Genomic DNA, 24,365 nt, shown 5'->3' with positions numbered 1-24,365 from the left:
CCAACAGCACCCAAGCCAAGGCCCGCAGCTCCCCTCTTTCCTCCCAGGAGTACTCAGCTACCTCACAAGGGCCTGAGCCACAGTGCCCTCCACTGAGCCCTGCCAAGTTTTGGGCAGCACAAAAGTCAGGCTCCAAATAGGATTTATGTGCTGATGACAACTACATGAAGTGTGCTTTGAAAAAGAAAATGATGAAGGATGAGCTTGGAAGGGTGAGGAGCAGAAAGGCAGCTCTCCCAGTCACGGTGAATGTTCTAGTAAGGGGGTGGTGCAGACGCAAGGGTTAACTTACTACTATCATGTTTTGTAACATCCATACTATATGTATACGTATATTCTATTGTGTATATCAACTATTTCATAATAGTTGAAAAAAAAAAAGGAAATATTGCCAAATGCTAACAGATGTTACTATAGTCTAGTGAGATGGATTAGGGATGGTATTACTTTTCTTTTATTTTCCAAACTTCCTGTGACACGGCTATGCACCTTTTTTTTTTGGAGACAGAGTCTGCTCTGTCACCCAGGCTGGAGTGTAATGGCGTGATCTCGGCTCACCGTACCCTCCACCTCCCAGGTTCAAGAGATTCTCGTGCCTCAGCCTCCCGAGTAGCTGGAGCTACAGGCGTGTGCCACCACACCCAGCTAATTTTTGTATTTCTAGTAGAGGCGGGGTTTCACTATGTTGGCCAGGCTGGTGCTGAACTCCTGACCTCAAGGGATCCACCCACCTTGGCCTCCCAAAGCACTGGGATTACAGGCGTGAGCCACCACGCCCAGCTGGCTACGTTCATTTTGAAGGCAACTTTTAAAAAGTACTCGTTGGCTGAAAAGCTGACTGATGCTGGCACCCCCTCCTGGGCAGACACAGAAAGCCCCAGGGGCACAGCCACAGCAATGGGCAGCCAGCAGGAATGGGCAGGGGCTCTAAGCCCTCCCTGGCCAAGGACAAGGCTGGTGCTTTCCCCTTGAACAGTCTGGGGCTGGGTGGAGGCTGGGACCCAGAGTGAAGCCCCACACCCATCACTCCAACCTGGCTCCCAGTAGACTCCTACCTTTGGGCACAGTGTCCAATAGCTGCCCCTCTTCCTGTACTGGTTACTATCGATTTCTCCTTGGCTTCTGAGCCTAACTGGAGGAACACTCTCACCTAGAAATCTGGCTCCAAGGTAATACCATCCTCCCAAAGACAGAGAGAACGGGTCCCAGTAACGGGTAAGATGAAGCAGACACACTCCACCTCTCTCTCCCACTGAACGCAGCTACAGAACCTGGACAGAATGCAAGGAGCAGCTACTTGAGGCCTCTGAAAACTAAAGAGGAGCAGGCAGACAGGGAAGAAGACCAGACTTGGAAGCACCAGCCAACCAGCAGTGAGTTCCCCATTGTTTTCCTCCAGCCTAACTGAACACAGCCTGGAACTCCAAAGGAGTCACTGGGGCACGGACAGAAAGAATTCCAGGACAAGCCCTCTAGTCCTGACTCCAGCAGCAGAAAGGGAGTATCTAATGCTCAGAGAAGGCAGAAACCCCATTTTTGTTTGTTCTCTTTTCTTCTTTGCCTTGTGCTCCAGCCCACAAGCAGTCCTACAGCAACCAGGGGCAGCAGCAGTTCAAGAAAAGCTGCCAAGTCAAAATTCGAGGGAGGAGCTGTGATCCCAAAGTGTGGGCCAAACCCTGTGTGTTGCTCTTCTGCCTGTCCACCTACCAGGTGACCCTGGACAGAGAAAGCTGCCAAGTCAAAACTCAGAGGAGGAGCTGTGATCCCAAAAGTGTGGGCCAAATCCTGTGTGTTGTTCTTTCCCTGTCCACCTGGCAGGTGGCCCTGGACGTGGTTGTAGAACAAGCAGAACAAGGTAACTGAAGCCCCAGCTTCCCGGCTGGAGGACAGAAAGGGGAGCCCCAGGGGAGATCGGGAAAATGATACTGCAGGTTATTGATGAACACCTAGGCTCAGCTCCAAGCTGCAGATGCTAGGATCTGACCCTAATTATCACACCAAAGGCTGAGAACTAAACTAACAGACCACCTACCAAGTCCCAGGCTGACTGCTGACTGGCACACATCCGGGAAAAGTCCAAACAGCACTGCCATCTTCAAAATCGGGACTAACATTGGAACCACAGTCCACAGAAGGCAGATGGGAACCTGCAGCCTAAACCTAACCAGGTCAATTGCTGCTAAATTGCAATGCTGAGACAATATCAACATTGTCCATAGATTTAAACAAGACCCAGAGGCTCATAGCATAATGTTCAGGATGCAGTCCAAAATGACTCCGTAGGCCCCTGGTCTCCTAACTATGGACTGTTCCCACCCACTAGATGCCCTGTGCAGGGACCTGGGATCCCGAAAGCAGGAAAGGGGACCACTTCCTGGTCTTCTCTATCACCCTGTGAGACCTGCAGGGCTCTAATCGGCACCGGTGGTAAGGCCACTGAAAGGTATACTGTCAGTCACCCTCTCCAGCAAGAGGGGAACAGGCCTCCATGAGGAGAAGCCAGTTCAGGGCCCACCTGGCCAGCTGCTGGGAAGCCCCTCTCACCTGCCGAGGCCCTCAACTGGAGGCAGAAGCCCTCCCAGCTGTCACAGGTGTCCCTGTGTGGCTGCAGAGGACCCTTCAGAAGGCTTGCAGGAACTAAAGGAATGAGGCGACTGTGGCCTTGGCAAATGGCATGGGGAGCTGAGGCTGCGGGCTAAACATGTCCCCATCTGAGGGTCCTTGCTCAGGGCCAGCCTGGCTCAGCTCAGCTCTGAGGTGTCTGAGAAGAGAACAGCTTCTGTGACTTGTTTCTAGAAGCTACCACCCACTGTTCTACTGTCACCCAGCACAGCAAGACCCAGCATTTCCACCTCAGTTCAGACCCACACTTGCCCTCTCCCATCACCCCGCTGCCTCAAAGCTACTGCTCAGGTCTGTGAACCAATAAATCTCAGTGGCTCTGGGGACCACAGACAACCTGTCTGTTCTCTTCAAAGACCCAGAGACCCTGACGGGGCCTGGTGCTGGGGAGGAGGGAGGGAAGGTGGCTGTGGGGAATACATCAAGCTGTAGCCCTGGTGAAAAGCCACACCTTCTTGCTTCCTCCTAGGAGCAGGGTCGAGGGCAGGGAGGGCAGAGAAGTTCGCTGGGGCCCAGAACTGCTGGGTGCCTCCAGACAGTGCACCCCTCACCGCCCCACTCTCTTCCTAAGGCTCCCTTCCCGCTTACAATGTTAGTGCATCTACAGGTGCTGTCAGCTACGCAGGGAAGGGGCTACAGCAGGTGAGTGCTAGGTGGGGCGAGGTTACCGACAGGAAAAGGCTTTACTTACGACGAAGCTGCACTGTGGAGAGGAGACAAGGGAAAAGGCAAGAGTTAATGCCAGGCTGGGGGGCATCCTGCCAGGCAGGCCACATGCCCAGCTGTGCTAGCAAGCCTGCGTGGGGCCTGCCCTCCTGCCAGCAGCACCCCCACCGCCTCTTCTGTCACCCAACCCTCACCCCAATGGTGGAGGTGTCCACAAGTACCCCTCACCTTAACCACACAGATCCCCAGGGCTCACACTGAGCCAGCTGAGCCTCCAGGCTGCAGTCCAGAGCCCACAAGGTCAAGTGCAGGACAGTGCCCCCAGAGGTCAAGGCAGCCGGTGGCCCCAGAGGCTTCAGCTGGCCCCTAACAGTGCCAGGCCATACTTGCCTCTGCCCAGGCTCACACTACTCCCAGTATCTTAGGGGACAGACTGGACCTTCAGCCACACTGCCCGGCTCCCACAAAGCCCGACCTAGGCATAGGCCCCTCACCTTGGGGTCCATGCGCAGGGGAGTGTTGCGCTTAATAAAGGACTTCATGACGCTGCGGGGGGCTGAGGTCGGGGTCATGAGCATCTGGTTCCTCTGCACTGTGTGCAGAAAGGTCCGGAGGGGCCGCACCACCTGCAGACGAGGACCAGGGTCAGGAGTGGGCAGGCGGGGCAGGGTACCGAAGGGGGTCAGGGCTCCAGGACAGGGCAGGCGCCTGGCTCACCTTGCTGGCCCGGCAGGGTGAGGAAGGGGTCTTGCTCCTGGGGGGCTGCAGCTCCTCATCCTCCAGGTGCTGCTCCTCGTCCAGCTCACTCACCGCCTGCTTGTAGCTGCGCTTCCTCCTGCCAAGGCACGGGCAGTGGCATCACAGGGCAGCCCGCCACAGCCCAGCCACGCCCCATCAAAAGTCACCCCGGTGAACAATACTGGGCCCAGGCCACAGGCCTCTAGCCTGAAAGAGGCTGCAGAGCCTAAGCAACCCTCTGCTGCCCACTCAGAGGAAGGGGGGTGAACAGTCCAAGGTCACACGGCCAGGAGACCACACCAAGACGGGGTCAACAATCGGGTCGCCCTATTCACAGGCTTGCGCTCATTCACAGCATGGAGCCGCCTCCTTGGTTAAGCCACAACACCAGGCCACACCCCAGCAGAGAGGCTCTGAAGCCCCTGAGCACACATCCACCTTCCCTGAGCAAGGACACAAGGCCACGTCCTCCAGGGCCCTCAGAGTTGCCCACACACCCTTTCCCTGATGCAAACCTGGCACTCTGCGGTGGCTCTCTGGGTCCATCTGCTTGGTCTGTCTTGGCCTCTGTGAAGATAGCAATTTCAGCAAGGCTGCAGAAATGATGGCAGCGGCAGGGTGGGAATAGGGGTCTAGGGGGAAGGGTCCCTGGGCAGCAGCCTTGGCAGTGGGCAAGGATCCCTTCCTGGCAGCTCTCGGGTGGCCAAACGCAGACATATCAGCCTTAACCCTGACTAGCCTTGAGGAATCTACAAGCACTTTGGGAGGCCAAGGCGGGCAGATCCCTTGAGGTCAGGAGTTCAGCACCAGCCTGGCCAACATAGTGAAACCCCGCCTCTACTAAAAATACAAATCTACAGATGCCAGGGCCTGGCTACCCCCAGCTCATGAACACCTCCCCGCGAGTGCCTGGCTCTATGGTAGGCAAGGCAGGGCGGGACCGTCCTGTTGAGGCGGCAGCTCCAGACGTGCCCCACCCACCTCTGACACTAAGAACGGTGTGTGGACACCTTGTAGAAGCAGGAGCTCCAAGCCCCTTGCAGAGCTTCTAAATCCCATCCCTCCTGGGCCATGCAGCTGGTGTGGCCATGACAGGAGGAGGGGGCAGCTCCTGCTGCAGGATCAACATGCAGGGTGTAGGGTCAGTATTATTTTGTTTCACTGCTAGAAGAAGGTGCACCTTACTCCAAAAGTTCCTCACAGCAGCCCTTGGGGCTGTGGGGCTGGCATGACCATTGTCCCTGACCATGTCGTAAAGAGGAGGGGGCTGTGTTCAAGCTCTCACAGCTACAGTGCACTTTCCACCAGAGAGAGGTACCCTTCTCAGGGAGATGTGAAACACTCCCAAACCTACTGCTCTCCAGCCTTCTTTAGACAAGGATGGACACACAAAGGTCAGAAAGGAGCTGGCGGGGGAGGCAAAGCAGGAGGCCAGGTGGGTGTTCAATCCCCAGCCTACGGCTCTTCCCACTGGCCCCTGGAGTCAAAGTCAAGGCCTTGACCTGGCCTCTTCATATCCATACCCCAGTGCAGCCCCTTCCGCTGCTTCCTATCCCAACCAGCTACAGCCCCCCATGCTGCACTCACTGACAGCTCCAGCCCAGCGGTGGGAGGTGAAGCCTATAGACTCAAAAGGGATCTCTGTACCCCCAGGTTTAATTTCTCTTTAGCCTACTGGCCCAGAAAATGGGGCTTCCTTATCCCAAGAGAGAAGGTCAGGCCGAGGCCGCCAAGGCCTGCTGTGGCTCCGGGCACCGCACACGGCAGGTCAGGAAGCCTCACCTTGCTGCCCTGCAGAGGGTGTTTCTGGGCTGCTGGCTGCAGGCTTCGGGTTGGGTGTGCTGTTGGCAATCTCCGTTTCATTGCGGGGCCACGAGTTATTTCCGTTGTTCTCAGGGACCTGTGGAAAGAACCAAGGCTTTAGGGGTCTCGACCTGGAACCCAAGGCCCAGGATGGCCTCAGGGCAGAGTGGGAGCCCCAGAGGTGAGTCCTCCCTTCCCCAGGCAGCCGTCTTACCTCTGGCTCAGCTGCCGCTACAGGCTCAGCCTCCTCGGAGGGCTCCTTCTGCTCAGAACTGAAAACAGAAGGGGGACTCTGAGGGGACTGCCCAGCTAGTCCACGCCCTCCCCCTAGGGAGTCCCTCTCCCACTCCAGGGATGGGGACCCAAGAGATCAACACAAAGTGCCCTGGCCAGGGCCACCAACCCACAGCCCCCTGCGGGATGGGAGGATGGCAGCTCCAGGCAATGGCTCCATGGACAGACAAGGGATATCAGCTTCAGAATGTGGCTTCATCTCCCCAGCACCCCACCACAGAGCTGGCTCAGGATGTGAGCCCTGTCCTCAGCTCCGCCTCCACCTCTTGGGCCCAGGTGAGCTGCATCTCTTTTGTGGTCTGTTCTCTATTCATCACGGGGCTGGCAAGGCCAGCAGGTCTGCCCAGTCACCGTTTCCCCATCCCAAGAACAAACCCTCTGCTCTGCAGGAAGGAGGGAGGGGGCTGGTTTTAGTGACGGCAGGACACGGCCTCCAGGAAAAGGAGTCTGTGTCCTGGCCCGAAGCACTGGGTGTAATCCTGGAGCACCCCTATCCTACCCCAGCCAGTTTGAATGTAGCTCTTCCTGGCAGCTCCGCCTCACCCCCAACCTCTGCAGCCCACGCCCCAGGGTCAGGTCTGGCCAGGCAACCAGCAAAACTGACGGGCGCTGCAAGGAGACCAGGCGGCCAACACCCACATCACTCACTGCCTGGTCAGACAGGGAAAAGGGGCAGCCCCTGGGCGGTCAAGGCTCAGTGGGGAAGACTCAGCCCAGGAATTGCTTCCAGCCTGGTGCTCACCTTGGCTCCCTGTCCTGGTGTGCCCTGCCCACCTGCAAAGCCCTGGAACTGAACTCACCCAACTTTCTGGGGCACCTCAACATTCAGGAGCCTCTCCAGGTAACTGTGACCTGAGGGGGAAAAGAAAGGCACAAAAGATCTCATCAGAAACCACACAGGTCCCACTCTAAGGGGTCCAGGGACCAGGTTCCAGCAAGGGCCTGGCCACTGCTCCCATCACTAGCCGCAGAGCCCCCACCATGCCCAGGACCCTCCCCTCAGCACTCATCCTAGTGTCCTCATCGGAGCTGCTGGCTTCATGTCCCCTGCTGCTTCCCAGATGGTCTTCCCATGCCCATCTGAGAGCACGGCTGGGCACCTTCACTGGGCTGGGAATATCTTGAGAAGAGGGACAATGTCTGTTGCAGCTCCAGGCCCCAAACCCCCAGCATGGGGCCCAACACAAAGCAGCTTATTCTGTCAACAAATGTTCATCAAGTGTCTACAGTGTACTGGGACCTGGGCCAGGCCCCAGGGCCCCAGTGGTGAGCAAAACAGAGCCACTATCTGGTCTAGATAACAATCATCAAATAGTCCTATCAACAACACCGGCACAGGCAATGATGGAACAGAGCAGAGAAATTTTTTTTCTTTTTTTTGACACGGAGTCTCGCTCTGTTGCCCAGGCTGGTGTGTAGTGGAACAATCTCAGCTCACTGCAACCACTGCCTCCTGGGTTCATGCGATTTCCGGCTAATTTTTGTATTTTTAGTAGAGATAGGGTTTCACCATGTTGGCCAGGCTGGTCTCGAACTCTTGACCTCAAGTGATCCACCTGCCTCAGCCTCCCAAAGTGCTGGGATTACAGGCATGAGCCACCACGCCTGGTCCAGAGCAGAGAATTTTAAAAGCCTATGACGGGGGGACCTGAGCTGGCCTGGAGTTTACAGACAAAGGAGGAGGATGCCCAGGCCAGTGGTTCTCAGCTTGCATCCTCTGACCTCTGGACGTCCTTGAGACCCATGGGGGATCCACGAGGTCATAACTAATCATGATACTAAAATGATGATACTAAAATGTTACTTTCCCCTTTCACTATGTTGACATTTGCCCTGATGGCACAAAAGCAATGAGGAACAAGCTGCTGAAGCCTCAGACCCAGTCAAGGCCAGAGCATCAAACACTATCCTCGGACCACACACTCACGGGAAGGAGAGATGTCCAGTTTCACTGAGGAATGTCCTTCATGAAGGTGTAAAAAGTACTAATTTTTTTTCTTTTTTTTGAGACAGACTCTCACTCTGTCACTCAGGCTGAATGCAGTGGCGCAATCTCAGCTCACTGCAACCTCCACCTCCTGGGTTCAAGCGATTCTTGTGCCTCAGCCTCCCAAGTAGCTGGAATTACAGGCACGTACCACCACACCCAGCTAATTTTTTATATTTTTAGTAGAGATAGGGTTTCGCTATGTTGGCCAGGCTGGTCTTGAACTTGTCCTCAAGTGAACCAACTGCCTCAGCCTCCCAAAGTGCTGGGATTATGTGCGTGAGCCGCCGCGCCTGCAGAAGTCCTAATTTTACTAAATCTAAACTCAAGTACATGCCATTCTACTCTTCTGTGTGCTGAGGTGGGAAGTGTGCACAATGCCTGTTGCTGCAAACCCAACTCTCCGTGAAAAGCGCTCATCTCTAAGCTGCCAGCTGCACTAGCCACTTTTTCACCTGGAACACTATTATTAATTAAAAGAATGACCGACAAACAATGGTTATTCAATCTTGGGTATCTGGAAGACATTTTCTCACAAGTCAATGAAGTGAATCCAGCACAAAAATAAAACACCATGTGCTGACAATAATTTAAAAATTGAGCCAAGGCCGGGCGCGGTGGCTCACGCCTGTAATCCCAGCACTTTGGGAGGCTGAGGCGGGTGGATCACGAGGTCAGGAGATTGAGACCACGGTGAAACCCCGTCTCTACTAAAAATACAAAAAACTAGCCGGGCATAGTGGCAGGTGCCTGTAGTCCCAGCTACTTGGGAGGCTGAGGCAGGAGAATGGCATGAACCCAGGAGGCGGAGTTTGCAGTGAGCCGAGATTGCGCCACTGCACTCCAGCCTGGGCAACAGAGCAAGACTCCGTCTCAAAAAAAAATTGAGCCAAAAAGAATCCAAGAGTAGAATTTTGAAAAGCACGTATCCACCACCAGCAAGGTCGCAGCATCCTAATACCTAAGGACTTTTCTGATGAGGTCAGAAAACAAATGTGCTTTTTTAGGATATTATACAATGAAGGGTGTCAACACTTGGAAGACGTGCATAACTTGGTGAAACAATATTTTCCAAATGATCGATGTATGTGGTTATGAAATCACACACATCTAAAAGATCCATTCAAAGTGTGGCCAGGCGTGGTGGCTCACGCCTGTAATCCCAGCACTTTGGGAAGCCAAGGCAGACAGATGATTTGAGGTCAGGAGTTTGAGACCAGCCTGGCAACATGGTGAAACCCCGTCTGTACTGAAAAGACAAAATTATCTGGGCGTCGGTGGGCACCTGTAATCCCAGCTACTCGGGAGGCTGAGGCAAGAGAATCGCTTGAACTGGGAGGCAGAGGTTGTAGTGAGCCGAGATCGCACCATTGCACTCCAGCCTGGGCGACAGAGTGAGATTTCATCTCAAAAAAAAAAAAAAAAAAAAAAAAAAGTGCAAGGTAGACAGACCCATGTGGAATCAGCAACATAGTTTCAGATTCCACACCACAACAAACCTTTAAGAACTACCACTTCTTGCACTGCTCCTGATAACAAAGAATATGCACAATTATCTGAAAAAGCTATCAAGATACTCCTCCCTTTCCCAACTACACGTCTGTGTGAGGCCAGATGTTCTTCAGCTACTTTTTTTTTTTTTTTTTTTGAGACAGAGTCTCACTCTGTCATCTAGGCTGGAGTGAAGTGGCATGAATTCAGCTCACTGCAACCTCCACCTCCCGGTTTCAAGCAATCCTCCTGCCTCAGCCTCCCGAGTAGCTGGGACTACAGGCACGCACCACCACGCCCAGATAATTTTTTGTATTTTCAGTAGAGACAGGTTTTCACCATGTTGGCCAAGATGGTCTCAATCTCTTAACCTCATGATCCGCCCACCTCGGCCTCCCAATGTGCTGGGATTACAGGTGTGAGCTACCGTGCCCGTCCAGTTCTTCAGTTACTTTAACCCAAACAGCGCAATGCAACAACAGATCAAACGCAGAATGTGGCTTACTTAAAGTCACACAATAAAGAGATTTGCAAAATGTAGAATAATGCCAGTCTCTTCAGCACATTTTTGTTTTGGAAAAGTTATTTTTTCACAAAAAGTCTTAATGTAAACAGGTGATAGGCTTGGTACTTGCATTTTATAATATTAAAATATTAAACAATATTTTAAAATCTTTAAAGTACTAAATATTCATATAAAAATATTAATATTTAAAATACTTTTAAACTCCTCAGTTTTAATTTCTAATACAGTAACTATCAATAGATATAACCTCATAATCAAAGCTTTTTTTTTTTTTAACAGAGTCTCACTCTGTCACCTAGGCTGGAGTGCAGTGGTGCAATCTCAGCTCATTTGCAGCCTCGACCTCCTGGGTTCAAGCAATCCTCCCACCTCAGCCTCCTGAGCAGCTGGGACTACAGGCACATGCCACCATACCTGGCTAATTTTTTCCATTTTGGTAGAGATAGGGTCTGGCCATGTTGTCCAGGCTATCAAAAGCTTTTCGAGGCTGAGGCTTAATCATTAAAAACAGGAAGCCCGGGGCCCTCACTCTCAGCACTCACTCTGGTATCCTCACCACAGCTGCTAGCTTTATGTCCCCGGCTTCTTCCCAGCTGCCTGTTCCCAGTGCCACTGGTCTAGGGAGAAGGATGGCCAAGGCCACAAGGCAGGAAAAAAAGAGGCTTTTTTGGGGAACAGAGAGAAGGTAGCTGAGCTGGCACATCCTGAGCCATGGGGGCTTGGCCAGAGTTCAGGCTGGGAGGTGGCCAGCAGGAGGTTGGGGTGCACAGGGTCTCAGGAAAAGAGGGAAGACAACAGGCCAGGCATAGAGAAGGGAAGCCGGGACCCTTCCTGGGTATAGTAGCCAGGTTTGGGGAGGTGGTGGGAGCAGCTGCAGGGCCGGGCTGACAGTGGCGGGTGGTGATGACCCCCATTTTAAGGGGTCTATACCCAGAAGATACATCCCCCTCATCTCCCCATGCCATGTCATCCCAGCTCACGTGCTCCCTGATGAAGACGCCCATGTGACTACATGGCTCTCCCACCAGCACAAGTGTTCTCTGGAATGCTAAGTGCCATCTGCACGCCATTCAGGCCTCAGAGCTGGTCTGGTGGTAGGGAAGTGGCCTAAGCACTGGCAGAAGGACGGAAGGGCTATTCTCCAATGCAGAGGTGGCTTGAACACCCCAAGGTGGAGCCCTGAGGCAGTGGGCCTGTCCCTTCCTATCCACTTCAGAACTGCTGCCCAACGGGCCCCGCAGGCAGGTGTGCACCAGGCCAGGAGGCAGGGGATTCCTGCTGACACACAGCAGTTCCACACCCTGGGGCCACACTCTGGCTTCCAGAGGCCCCCTCCACCCACCCTGACTGCTGGCTTTTTTTCCTATCTCATTTTTCCATTCCTCTGGTGCAGGTGTTTCCTTCCCATCCCAAATTTAATTTTTGGGAAATTAAATTTGTTAATTTCCCAAAAATTAACAAATTGAACTCAAATCCCTGTGTCAAGGGCTGCTCGTGGGGAAAACCCAAACCAAGACCCCACTTCGGAGCTGCCCGAGAGCCTCTCCCAGAGCCTGGTATCAGGAAGACCCCCCGGGAAGCCTCCTCCCCTGTCACCGCCCCACTCCCTGACACCCTTGCAGCTCCTCACTAGGGGTCGGCCTTGTCACACCCAAACTGAGCGTCAGCCGTTGGTGAGTTTACTCAAATAAGATGTACTAAGTATCCACTACACCCAAGCACTAAGATGAGTTATCTATTCACATTCAAAGCAAGTGTTATCACCATTTCATAGAAAAACTGAGGTTGAGAGAAGGGGTGTGCCCAAGGTCACCCAGGGTCTGTGTGATTCCAGATCCTAGATCCTGTATCCTCCTCTCTCTCTTCCACCCACCTCAAGAGGAGAGATGATGCTGGGCTGGGAGTCAGACAGACCTAGGTAACATGCACCAGCCAAATTAGAAGCCCATTCCTGGGCAGGGAAAGGGTAGATAGGAAAGAGTGATGGAAGGGCATGAGAGCTGCAGATCTGTATGTCTGCTCCAAAAGTCTCCAGAGATTCTCTGCAACCCTGCCTGGCCCTCCCTGTACAAGTCCAGGCTCACCTGCCCCCTTGGAGCCCCTTCCCAAGATCAGATCCAGGCCTGAGAAAATCTCCAAAACAGATCAGAACCATTTAGATCCTTCTGAGAATCCAGAAATAGACAGTGTGCCAGACTGCACATCTGCACACGTCCCAGTGTGTGTCACCCCAAACCCTGGAGCAGGCCCGTCCCAGGCAGTGTGACTCAGGCAGAAAGAAAGCTGCCAAGGTGAGGTGCCCTCCCCTGCCTGACAGGCCCTGCCCTGGGGCCTTGCACAAAGCCTCTTCTGCAAGCACCTGACTTTCTGGACAGAATGAAACATGCAGTGCTCAAGCCCCTGCTTCCCGATTTACAGACTCCATGGCCTCCTTAAGCCTCAGTTTCCTCCTCTGTGAAGTGAAAAATTCCTCACAAGCTAACAGTGCTGCTGTAAGGACCCAATGAAATAACCTTTCCTTTTATAAATCTTAAACTGCCAGGCAGATGCCAGCTACTATTTAATATGTGTTGAGATAAAACCTGGGCTGGGCGCAGTAGCTCACACTTGTAATCCCGGCACTTTGGGAGGCTCAGGCGGGTGAATCACTTGAGGTCAGGAGTTCGAAACCAGCCTGGCCAACATGGTGAAACCCCATCTCTACTAAAAAACAAAAAAACAAAAATTAGCCTGGTGTGGTGGCAGGCGCTTGTAATCCCTGCTACTCGGGAGGCCGAGGCAGGAGAATTGCTTGAAACCGAGATGCAGAGGTTGCAGTGAGCCAAGATCCTGCCATTGCACTCCAGCCTGAGCAACAAGAGTGAAACTCCATCTCAAAAAAAAAAAAAAAAGATAAATCCTGGCCTATCCTCGCCACCAATCTGCTGCTTCGCCCGTCCTCTGCCTGCATCCTTACAGCAGCCTCCTATCTGGTCTCCCTGTTTTCCTCCCTTCCCCGTCATCAGGCCACTTCTTTGCTTCAGTGGGGTCAAGTTCAAGGTCCTGTGTGAGCACGAGCCCCAGATACCCATCGCTTGTTGCTTTAGGCATCAGGGTCTTCGTACAAGCTGTTCCCTCTGCCAAGAATACATATCCTCGCATTTTTTTCCACTCAGTAAAAGCGCAGCCATCCTTCGAAACCCTTCCAGCTCAGATTCACCTCCTCATGCAGCCAGCCCGCCCCTCCAGACACCTGCTCCAGTGGGCAACGGCCCCCTAAGCTGAGATCTGAGAGAGCAGCTAACATTACCGAGTCCTTCCTACATGCCAGGCACCCTTCTAAACTCCGTGTGGGGTGACTAAAGAAAACCTCATGACGACCCTTTGAAGTGATGCGATTAGCCCCAGGTGACAGGTAAGGAGTGGAGGCCTGTGAAGTTTCCAGGACCTGCCCCAGGCTGCAGGGTGGGTGAATGGCTGAGTTGGCACTCAGACCCAGGCTGGCCAGCTCCAGAGTCAGCATGGTTCCCCCTCCTGGCTCCCATCAGATGCCCAGTCATCTGATCTCTCAGAAGGAGCCTGCTGCCATAATTTCCTCCTCCAGATCAAACACAGTGTCGCTAACAGGCAGCGCACAAACCCGGTGAATTTAAGCAGCCTCTGCAGCACAGGGTTGGGAGGAATGAGCTGGCCCTGTGGAAGAGGCCCAGGCGCCAGCCTCAACATGGCCAGTAACCACGGCCACACGGTGGCCGACCTCCCCGAAGCTCAGTTTCCTCACTTGTAAAGCAAGTAGGTTGGGTCCAATCTGCACCATCGAACGTGGAAGCCACTAGCTACGTGTAACTATTTAAATCTTAAAGAAGTAAAATGCAATACAATTTAAAATTCAGTTCCTCAATCAGACTAGCCACATTTTGAGGACACAATCGCCAGATGACGCCAGCTAGCGGCCAGCACCCAGGACAGCACAGATGTGGAACATCTACCTCACTGCAGAAAGCTCTCTGGACAGCTCCTTGCTAGATGATACCTCAGAAACCCTCCATCTGAGCCTGGCACCAAAAACCACCCGCCACTGCCAAGCCCCCAGACTCACAGATGATGCGGCCAGAGGCAGCTGGCTCTTCGGCAGTCTTCTTGGCAAGCCTTCTGCTCGCCCTGCGGACAACACTTTCCTGTTTGGCCACCAGAGAGTACTTCTGGGCTAAGACTTGGGGACTCGGGGAGGACGGGGCGATCGGGCTGCGCCGCACCGATTGAGAGTCCGTGCGAGAGCCCGTGGGCGTGGAGAAGTTATCCGGCAGGATGGGAGCCAGCACCCGCTCCCGCCATGGAGAGTCTGGAGAGGCTGGCGAGTCCCGTGGGCCAGGGGAGACCTGCGCAATCCTGAGCTTAGACGCAGACCGTCCCGTCCCGACCCCTCGACCCTTGGGGTCCTGGGGTGTAGCCATCAGGGAGCTCACTGTGATGGACTCCAGTATCCTGGCCTTTGACTTCTTAGGTGTTGATTCCTCATCTGATGTCAGGATGCCCTGGGAGGCTGGAGCTGTGGCTGAAGCCGGAGTCGGGGACAGAGTGCGGGGCAGAGGCTGGGCGGACACGAGCTGGGTGACATGCTGCTCAGCATTCTGGCGCTCACTGATGCCGATCTCCACCACAGGCACCAGCTGGCACTGGGTGTGGTTATCCTCGGGCTTCTTGGTCAGCATCGTGGGAGACTCAGGGGTGGGTGAAGAAGGTGCAGCCAACGCCACGGTGGCTGCGGCAGCCGCAGCCGCAGCCGCAGCACGGGTCACACGCCGCAGGATGGAGCCATTCTCCCCCACCATTGTAGCCAGCTTCTCTACACTGTCCTTGCTGCGGAGGCGTCGGGAGCTCAGCTGGCTGGTCCGAGACTTTCTGCGGGATAACCTGGCAGGGGCAGCAGAGCAGAGGCTGAGATGGGCAGCAGGACAGGGTGGCACCCAGTCTCTCCAAGAGCCACCAGCTTGGATGGAGTATGATGAGAGAATGTGAAGGCAAAAGATCTGGGTTCCAGCCCAGATTCTGCCACCTCTAGTCATGAGGCCCCAGGCCATTCTTGTCTGAGCCTCAGTCTTCCTAACTGTAAATTGGGGATCATGCCACAGTCCTCACAGAACTGGCTAGGAAGATTATATTCATCCAAACCTCCAGCTGACTGAAGTTACACCGCACCGAGCCCCTGCTGAAAGCCTTACACACACTGTGCCTTAATCCAGAGCACGCCCTTGAGAGGTAGAGACCACTATCCCCATTTTAGGGATGAGGAACAGAGGCTCAGAGAGGCAGAAATTCAATTCAAAGCCATACTGCTCTGCTAAGGGGCAGAGCTGGGGTTCACACCCAAGCCTAACCCCAAGACCCAGCCTCTTTCCCTAGCACTCTGCAGCCCCAATCATTCCTGAGGGGGACTAAAACAAGCATGACAATATGAGGGCTGGGACAAGGCACGTGGTCTACACCCCTGGTCACACTCACCTAACAGAAGGACGGCTTCTCTTTTTCATCCCATCTATGGAAATCTTTCCCATTCTCCAGGGCCCAGATCAAACACCCCCACCCCCAACACACAGCCACAGATTTGGACTCCGGGGTCTTGGGTCAAGCTATAGTTCCCTGTGGCATCCCAACCCCTCTCAGCATGGCCCACGCAGTACCCGCGGTGGTACCCACCACCCCTCCTACAGGCTGCTACTTCCAAATCAACACCTTCAGAATCAAACTCTCCCAGATGGCACCAAGCCTCTGCTGAGCCCACTGCTCAGCTCACTCTCCCTCAACCCCTCCTACCTTCTCCTGACGGGATCTCTGTTTTCATCCTGAACATAAGAAATCCGTCTCTTCTTCCGTCGGTTCTTCTGAGAAGGTGTTTTGGGCATCAGCTCTGGCTCTTTGCTGAATTCTCTGTTTGGCACAAGGAGGGTGTCACTCGAGGCTGCCTGGGAACCGCTGGTCCCCTCTCCCACCCAGCCTGGCCCCTGTCCATTTCCTGGCAGCGACAGGTCAAGCTGGGGTGTCCAGCACCAAGCGAGCTCTCCAAGGCCATGTGCAAGTCACCTGCCGGCACTCAGGGCTTCCTCCTGCAGACACGGCAGGGAGGCAAGCTCCCAGGTGCACGTCCATTGCCCCACACCTTGAGAGGCCCAGCCAGCAACGATGGCGAATAGGCAAGGGACTGGATCTCTCCTGCTGCCTCTTCCCATGACACTAGGTCGGGCCCCTAGCACACTGCACACAGAGTATACAGCAGGGAGCCCTGACAGGCTGTCTGTTTTGCCAGGTAGGTGGGGACGAGGGGCTGTTGTGTCCCCAAGACCAAAGCAGCCCAGACAGGCCCTGGTTTTCACAGCCCCTCACTGTGCCCCTGCTTTCACCTGGTGAACATGCGCTCAGCCTCCTCTTGGATCTCCTCAAGCCACACCAAGTCCTTATTATCCATGTTGCAGAGAAACTCCATGAGCTTCTGGTCACATAGCTCCAGCAGGTGAATGGGCCCTGGGGCTGTCGTCCCCATGGTGGCTCTGTCTGGTGAAGGCGGGGACAAGAGGCACAAGTTAGGGGCCCAGGGTAGGGGTCTGGAGCTTTCTCCAAGCTGCAATACCCACCCGACCCACAACCACCACAAACACCCAGTGCCCGAACCAGGGCCTCTCTCTGCTCACAGCCACTCCCCAGAGCTGCAGAATTCCAAACACTCATCCCCTAGCCTCGTTTCTACAAAGAGAAGCCCTTCTATTCATACTCTTCAAATACCTCCCTGTCCCCACCCCCTGCCAGCATGACTGTCCCCATAAGTCCACAGTTCCCAGCCAATTCTGACATTGACGGTCCTCCTTATAAATGGCCTTTTCTGGGCTTAAGATGACAGGGCACTGCCATCTGCCTTCCTGGCCACCCCAGGGCCCCTCACTCCCTGCCCAAACACAGTCCTGCTCTCGCTCTCCAGTAGGCCGTCATCTTACTACTCAATGGTTAAGTAAGGGCTAAGACACAGCCACCCTGCACTACATACAAGCTGACTCCAGACATCAGGCCAAAGAACATCGAACCCAACTGCCTCTTTAAGAGGCCAGTGAGCAGAAGGGATTCTGTGTTCCAAAGAAATGAGTGAGAAAGTAGTGATCCAGAGACATGCCCTCAAGGGGCCTCCCACACCCCTCTCCCTTGAGCTGAAATGCCCTCCAAATGGAGCATAAATAGAACAAGAAGGGAACGGTAAGCAATATCTTGCTTTTAAGAAAACTTGCCTACAAGCACTGAGCAAGAGAAAACACAAAAACAGTTTTTTCTCACTTTCTTATAAAACTAGCAGCTCAGGTATCTTCCTTAAAACTTGATAACCAGCTGGGCGCAGTGGCTCACACCTGTAATCCCAGCACTTTGGGAGGCCGAGGCAGGTAGATCACATGAGGACAGGAGTTCAAAACCAGCCTGGCCAACATGGTGAAACCCCGACTCTACTAGAAATACAAAAAAAATTAGCCGGTCGTGGTGGTGTGCGCCTGTAATCCCAGCTACTTGGGAGGCTGAGCCTGGAGAATCACTTGAACCAAGGAAGCGGAGGTTGCAGTGAGCCAAGATCACGCCATTGCACTCCAGCCTGGGCGTTGCAGCGAGACTCTGTCTCAAAAAAAAAAAAAAAAAAAAAAAAAGAAAACTTGATAGCCATTACAAAAACCTCAAGCAAGGAAGAAGTACAGTCAGCCCTCCATATCTGTGAGTTCCACACCCATGGATGGAATCAACCACTGGTGGAAAATATTTGAAAAGGAGCTGCATCTGTACTGAACATGCATAGACTCTTTTCCCTTGTCATTATTCCCTAATAATAGAGTATAACAACTACTTGCATAGCTTTTACATCATATTAGGTGTTATAAGTAATATAGAGATACAAGGATACAGGAGGATGTGTGTAGGTTATATGCAAACACTATGTCATTTTATATCAGGGACTTGAACATCTGTGGATTTTGGTATCGAAAGGAGGTCCTGGAACCAATCCCCTGAGGATTCCAAGAGACAACTGTATTCTATTACATCACAACGGGGCTCATTAAATATCCCGACAAGTGAATGAGTGAAAGCACAAATGAATGGGTGGTGGTCATAAGCCATAACAACAGACTGCATGCCTCAAGTCATGGCAGTGATCCACCATCCTGATTTACCTCTTTAAAACCAAGAACTGGCCGGGCACGGTGGCTCATGCCTGTAATCCCAGCACTTTGGGAGGCTGAAGTGGGCAGATCACGAGGTCAGGAGTTCAAGACCAGCCTGGCCAACGTGGTGAAACCCAGTCTCTACTAAAGATACAAAAAAATTAGCCATGTGTGGTGGTGCACGCGTATAATCCCAGCTACTCAGGAGAGTGACGCAGAAGAATTGCTTCAACCTGGGAGGCAGAGGCTGCAGTGAGCCAAGATCACACCACTGCACTCCAGCCTAGGCGACAGAGGGAGACTCCGTCTCAAAAAAAAAAAAAAAACAAAAACAAGAATCATGCACAGCTCTCAGCCTCCCACCTACAATGGAAGGTCCTGGAAGGAAGGGATAAATCGCTGACCCCTTGATCCCTCACAGGGCGTAGCACCAGGTCAGGTTTCAGTCTCATGGGACTTCCTCAGGCTTGATTCAGGGATACAAGAGTCTTTGTTCCTCAACAAGCTCTGCCCTGCGTCTGGAACATTGTCTTGCATTTTGTATGGCTCACTCCTCATGGCTTGGATCTCAGATCCTCAGGAAAACCTGAACACCATTCTAAAGTAGCCCCAGCCACGATCCCATCCATTGATTGCAATTCTCTGCAGAGCACTTGCGTGCTTGTTTACCTGTTGCTTACTGCCTGTCCCTGCCCACTAAACAATTGCTCTCTGAGGGCAAACCCCTGTCTATCTTGCTCATCGTTGAATGCACAGAGCACAGCAGTGCCTGGCAACAAGGAATATTTGTTAAATGAATTAATCCACCCATCAACTCTACACCTAGAAATAAACATCCTATAGGTGCTCATCCCACCACACAAAGGGCACCAAATAAACTTAATCTGCACAGGTTAGAACTGACCAACACATGTTCAAAACCCCTGTTCCTAGATGCCAAGGGCAGCAATAATCGGGGCAGGGCCAAATGGGCAGGATCGTACAGGCTTTGGGGTGAAACCTCAGCTCTGCAGCCAGCCAATCATGGGCAAGCCCTTTTCACTGCCATCCCTCACTTTCCCCTAACCCTTCTGCACCCAGACCACAGCCCTGGCAAAGCGCAGGACCTCAGGCCAGAAAAGAGAAAGCTGTTTAAGGAAGCCAAAGGTTTGCAGAGAAAAGCAACAACTGGCTAACTTTTTAAAAAGTATTTGTTCAAATGGACAACGTGGATGACAGCTTCTTTCACAAAGTCCATGAAAGCAATTGGACTTCTTTCATAGGGAAGTTTGCTTCTAGCAGACCTTAGCGCAACCATTTAAAAAGGGTTACCGTAAGTTAAAACAGAGGTGACCTTGAAAAAGAAGGAATCGTGTACCAAGAATCAGGCTCCTGGAAGAGCAGCAAAAATCTCTTCTTCAACCCATGTAAGCACCTGCACACAGATAAAGAGCACTCAACACCTCACCGAGGGAGACACTCTCCAGTCTTCCTCCTCTCCAACACTTCTTCCACACCATACACCAGACTGAAGGCCCCATCGTCGTCCTCTACGGCTCCTGTCCTTTTCAGGGTGCTGTAAACTGGGCGCCTACCACACCTCTGTGCAGAAAGCGCATAGCAGCTGCTCCCATTTACTGAGTCCTACTCCATGCCCGAGTCAGACATCATCTCATTTAATTCTCACCACAACCTTGAGGATATGCATGGGCAGATGAGGAAATTGAGGCAAAGAGAAGTCAAAATCAGCCGGTAAATCAGGGGTATAAATAGAACCGTGCCCTTAACCACTGGCTATACCGCCTTTGAACCGTGCCCTTAACCACTGGCTATACCGCCTTCTACATATCAACATCCGAAAAGCAGGCGCCCAGTCTTGGCGCTGGGCAACTCCGCGAGCAACCCATGTTAGCTGAACGAGACTGAACTGCTGACAGCGAACAGGCTTGGGGAGTGACAAGGGGCGGCCCAGCCTCCGGAAATGGTCAGTTTAAAATGCTGCTCAGCTGGGGGTGGGGGCGTTGAGAGAGGGGTTTAACTGCACTGAAATGCCATCTGGCATCATTCCGCCAAACAACCGGGTTGGTTTCGGGCTTCCTGCGCGTCCAAGTCAACAATAATCCTCGCAGGCACAAAACAAGGTGCCGGGCAGCCGGGAGCCGAGGGGACGGGGCTATGCTCTAGGAAGCTGAGGGCCTAGGTGGAAGGGGTGGAAGGCGTCTCGGGCCCAAGAACCAAAGCAGGCGACCTCGCCACTTGGAAGAGGTGACCCTCATATGCCCAGGTAGCCAGGGGTTGGGGTGGGGAGTCACGACCCTGGTCCGGAGTCGACAGGGACGGAGCAGAGGACCGGGGGAAAAATCGCGAACCACCCCCCAATCCCCACGCCCACGCGCACTCACTCGACTGCGCCACGTCCCCTGAAGGCGGCTCCGATCCAAGTCCGGTGGTATCCCTAGCTGAGACCCCGCTTGCCCAGACCCACTCGGCTCCGGGCCTTCGGGACTCACCTCACGGGAGGAGCAACCAGGCGGCGCAGCGCGGGCGAAATCTATGATTTTCAAAACTGAAGGCTCAGCCAATCCTCGGCAAGTTTGTCCGGGCGGTTGCAAAATTTTAAGCCAATCAAATAACAGGAAGTACCAATCAGCCCTCCTATTGGCTATGTCGACTAGCAATCTGCGGGACTAAGAGGCAGGGAAAGGAAGCGAAAGACTTTAAGCCCCCTCAGCTTCCGGGAGCTCCGGCTGCGGCCGAGAGAGGGAGTAGACCCGCGCCTGGGAGGAGCCCGCAGACCCGGAACTACGAGTCCCGGCGAGCACTGCGAAGGGCACGCGCGGCTTCTTTTCTTCTCCAAGCACGGTGGCAGTCTTCTGATCTCTGCTGCTTTTTTTTTTTCCTCATAAAAACACGTATGTATATACTTACATTGCTGAAAGAGCAGCTTTTTAATGTAACAAATTATCTAGGTACGGAAGTCATAGGTTCCTCTTCCCATGAGAAAAACATTCCTCAAAATACAAACCAAACAGCATCCCAGAGGGAGTAAAATTTCATTGTACTGAAACATATACAAATTAAGGCTACCTTGGTATATAAACAATTTAGAAATTATGATGGAATAGTTCCGCCAAATCATTTACGTATAAGAATTCATGCCATTTGTTAAAGAATTGGTAGTGGGGCTCAATTCAAACAATATTATGCATCCTTACATTCAACTTAATACACTTAGCAGCTATAAGGAGTGTAACTGTAACCTCACTTCCTGAAATCCCACGAGTAATGTTAAAAATCCAAACCCATCAAAGGCCAGGATGTTACGGTATTTGGCTCATGAATCGAAAAGCCTAATCATTTCAATTTAATCTTTACAACTAGAACAAGATCCAAACATGGGACGTTTTCTTATTTTTCTTTGCTTTTGTGGTTGTAATGCCCTTTTGGTTTTCTGAGCAAGCTGAATACATCTGATAAATACTACCATTGGACAAAGGATCTAAACATTGAGATTTTTTACTTAGTCGAGGTTTCAAGTTGACACAATGTTTTTACTAAGTCATATTTCAATTAGTTCATCTTTCCAATATCGGGGGGAAAAAGACAAGGACTAATATGTCCTATAAAGAATCTCTGGCCAGGCGCAGTGGCTCACGCCTGTAATCCTAGCACTTTGGGAGGCCGAGGCGGGCGGATTGCCTGAGCTCAGGAGTTCGAGACCAGCCTGGGCAACACGGTGAAACCCTGTCTCTACTAAAATACAAAAAAATTAGCCGTGCGTGGTGGGTTGCGCCTGTAATCCCAGCTACCGGGGAAGCTGAGACAGGAGAATCGCTTGAACCCGGAAGGCGGAGGTTGCAGTGAGCCGAGATCACGCCATTGCACTCCAGTCCGGGCCACAAAAAGCAGAAAACTCCGTCTCAAAAAAAAAAATCTCTGCCGCTTTTGAGAAGTAAAAACAAAACGCCTTGTGAATAGCAACGGAGTGCGCGTTTATCTAGAGCCTTCTGTCATCTCCTGGGCGACAGAATCCTTGGTCACCTACCCTGGTACTGGACATTTCTTGAGAGCAGTGGTTCTCATCCAGAGGAGGTTTTGCCCCACCCCCGCCCCCCACATTTGGCAGTGTGTGAATTCATTTGGGTTTGGGAGAAGGGGCTAGTGGTATTTAGTGGGTAAAGGCCAGGGATGCTGCCTAACACTCTCTAGTGCATAGGGCAGTCCCCACAGCAAGGAATTACCCGGCCCCAGATACCAGAATTGCTGCTGTTGAGAAACTGCTTTAGACAAAGTCACTTTACTCTGTGAGTCAAGGTTGCTGTTACCTGTAAAATAAGGCAGTTAAATCTTGAAGAGATTTGTACATCCACGATTAGCTACCAACAGATAGTTTACCCTGTTCCCAGGTCCTCTGTAGTATTTTTCCTCTCTCCTTCTTCCCTGTCTTTATCAATTCTGTTTTTGCCTTTGTTATTTTACTCAGTTTACCAACTGACTCCATCATATGTGAGTAAATAATTTGTGAGCAAATTAACTAAACATTTCTGAGTTATTCTTTGAAGAATGTAATAATTGGAAATCAGCTGAATCATAAAAGGATATGTTACCCAATCGTTAATCATTCTCTTTATTAATTCTGACATGAGTATCTCAAACTGTTTATTTGATTGTTCCCTCGGAGAGTTTTCTACCCTGTGCAATGCACTGTAGCAAGTTTCCAAGGGGATTAAGGTCCGTCTTTCTCAAGAGAGAGAAGAGCAACTATAAAAGGGGCTGAGGGGGCCGGGCATGGTGGCTCACGCCTGTAATCCCAGCCCTTTGGGAGGCCAAGGTGGGTGGATCACCTGAGGTCAGGAGTTCAAGACCAGCCTGACCAACATGGAGAAACCCTGTCTCTACTAAAAATACAAAATTAACCAGGCATGGTGGCACATGCCTGTGATCCCAGCTACTTGGGAGGCTGAGGCAGGAGAATCGCTTGAACCTGAGAGGCGGAGGTTGCGGTGAGCCGATATCGCGCCATTGTACTCCAGCCTGGGCAACAAGAGTGAAACTCCATCTCAAAAAAAAAAAAAGAAAAAAAAAAAAGGAGGAGGGCTGAGGGAAAGGAAAACCAGCTGATGGCAGGTACATTCACAAGCAGATAAAAGAAGAAGTGCAGTGCAGGCTGGGTGCAGTGGCTCATGCCTGTAATCCCAGCACTTTGGGAGGCCAAGGCGGGCGGATCACTGGAGATCAGGAATTCGAGACCAGCCTGGCCAACATGATAAAACCCCGTTTCTACTGAAAAAAAAAAAAAATTAGCCGGGTTTGGTGGCCTGTAATCCCAACTACTCAGGAGGCTGAGGCAGGAGAATTGCTTGTACCCAGGAGGTGGAGGTTGCAGTGAGCCAATATTGTGCCATTGCACTCCAGCCTGGGCGATAAGAGTGAAACTCCATCTCAAAAAAAAGAAAAGAAAAGAAAAAGTGCATACAGGACACACCTAAGAGAATATGAAATTGACTCCCTTAAAACTTTCCTTTTATTTTCCCCAAAGTCTTCTTTCTACCCCCAGTGGGGGACGTATTTCTTGATTTGCAGACCAGTGGACTGCACGCAACATCCCCCTTGCATTGAGGGCCTCTGGGGTAAAAGCTGCAAAGGTTCACCACAGTCAAAGCTTTGTCTGACCACTGAGCCGAGAATAGCCCTGAGCAAGCACATAAGCCCACGTAAGACCAGAAGACCAGGCTAGAATTGTGTCCGCCTCCCTCTGGGCTTGGTTAAACTGTCTGTGGCACCTGGCTGAAGGATACACACTTCCAGGACCAGAAAGAATACGTAGGTAATGTGTTAACTGGACTCTTGGTATGTGGGCCACGGAGCCACCCCACCTTTAAGCTAGAGAGTTCCCAGCACAGCCTGTGGACTTAGAATGTCCCATCAATGGCCGTGAGTCATGGGCCAGGCACAATGGCTCACGCCTGTAATCCCAACACTTTGGTAGGCTGAGGAGGGTGGATCACTTGAGCCCAGCAATTTCAGACCAGCATGGGCAACATGGTGAAACCTTCTCTCTACAAAAAATACAAAAAATTAGCCACGCATGGTG

General features: G+C 52.3%; 1 protein-coding gene across 18 annotated transcripts in view; it reads right to left on the bottom strand.

Annotated features, from left to right (window-relative positions):
* INCENP (inner centromere protein) overlaps window positions 1–20,871 on the bottom strand; it is a 30,532-nt gene extending 9,661 nt beyond the window's left edge. For 6 of the 18 annotated variants that reach the window (XM_063641927.1, XM_063641951.1, XM_063641934.1 and 3 more), the window contains exons 1-11: window positions 19,740–19,959; window positions 16,505–16,655; window positions 15,921–16,034; window positions 14,206–15,020; window positions 6,924–6,975; window positions 6,044–6,101; window positions 5,809–5,926; window positions 4,542–4,593; window positions 4,006–4,123; window positions 3,783–3,914; window positions 3,314–3,325 (exon numbers count right to left, since the gene is read on the bottom strand). In XM_063641927.1, coding sequence (XP_063497997.1) covers window positions 3,314–3,325; window positions 3,783–3,914; window positions 4,006–4,123; window positions 4,542–4,593; window positions 5,809–5,926; window positions 6,044–6,101; window positions 6,924–6,975; window positions 14,206–15,020; window positions 15,921–16,034; window positions 16,505–16,655; window positions 19,740–19,812 — 1,695 coding nt within the window. In that variant the 5' untranslated portion in view covers window positions 19,813–19,959. Of the gene's footprint in view, window positions 1–3,313; window positions 3,326–3,782; window positions 3,915–4,005; window positions 4,124–4,541; window positions 4,594–5,808; window positions 5,927–6,043; window positions 6,102–6,923; window positions 6,976–14,205; window positions 15,021–15,920; window positions 16,035–16,504; window positions 16,656–19,625; window positions 19,707–19,739; window positions 19,960–20,673 lie in introns of those variants that run through there. The other 12 variants (XM_063641942.1, XM_063641961.1, XM_063641946.1 and 9 more) reach the window with 7 other exon arrangements.
* Window positions 20,872–24,365: the final 3,494 nt, after the last annotated feature.

Source organism: Symphalangus syndactylus, chromosome 1 (assembly GCF_028878055.3).
Source record: "Symphalangus syndactylus isolate Jambi chromosome 1, NHGRI_mSymSyn1-v2.1_pri, whole genome shotgun sequence".
NCBI classification, from domain to species: Eukaryota; Metazoa; Chordata; class Mammalia; order Primates; family Hylobatidae; genus Symphalangus; species Symphalangus syndactylus.
This window is presented reverse-complemented; position numbering and strand designations above follow the sequence as displayed.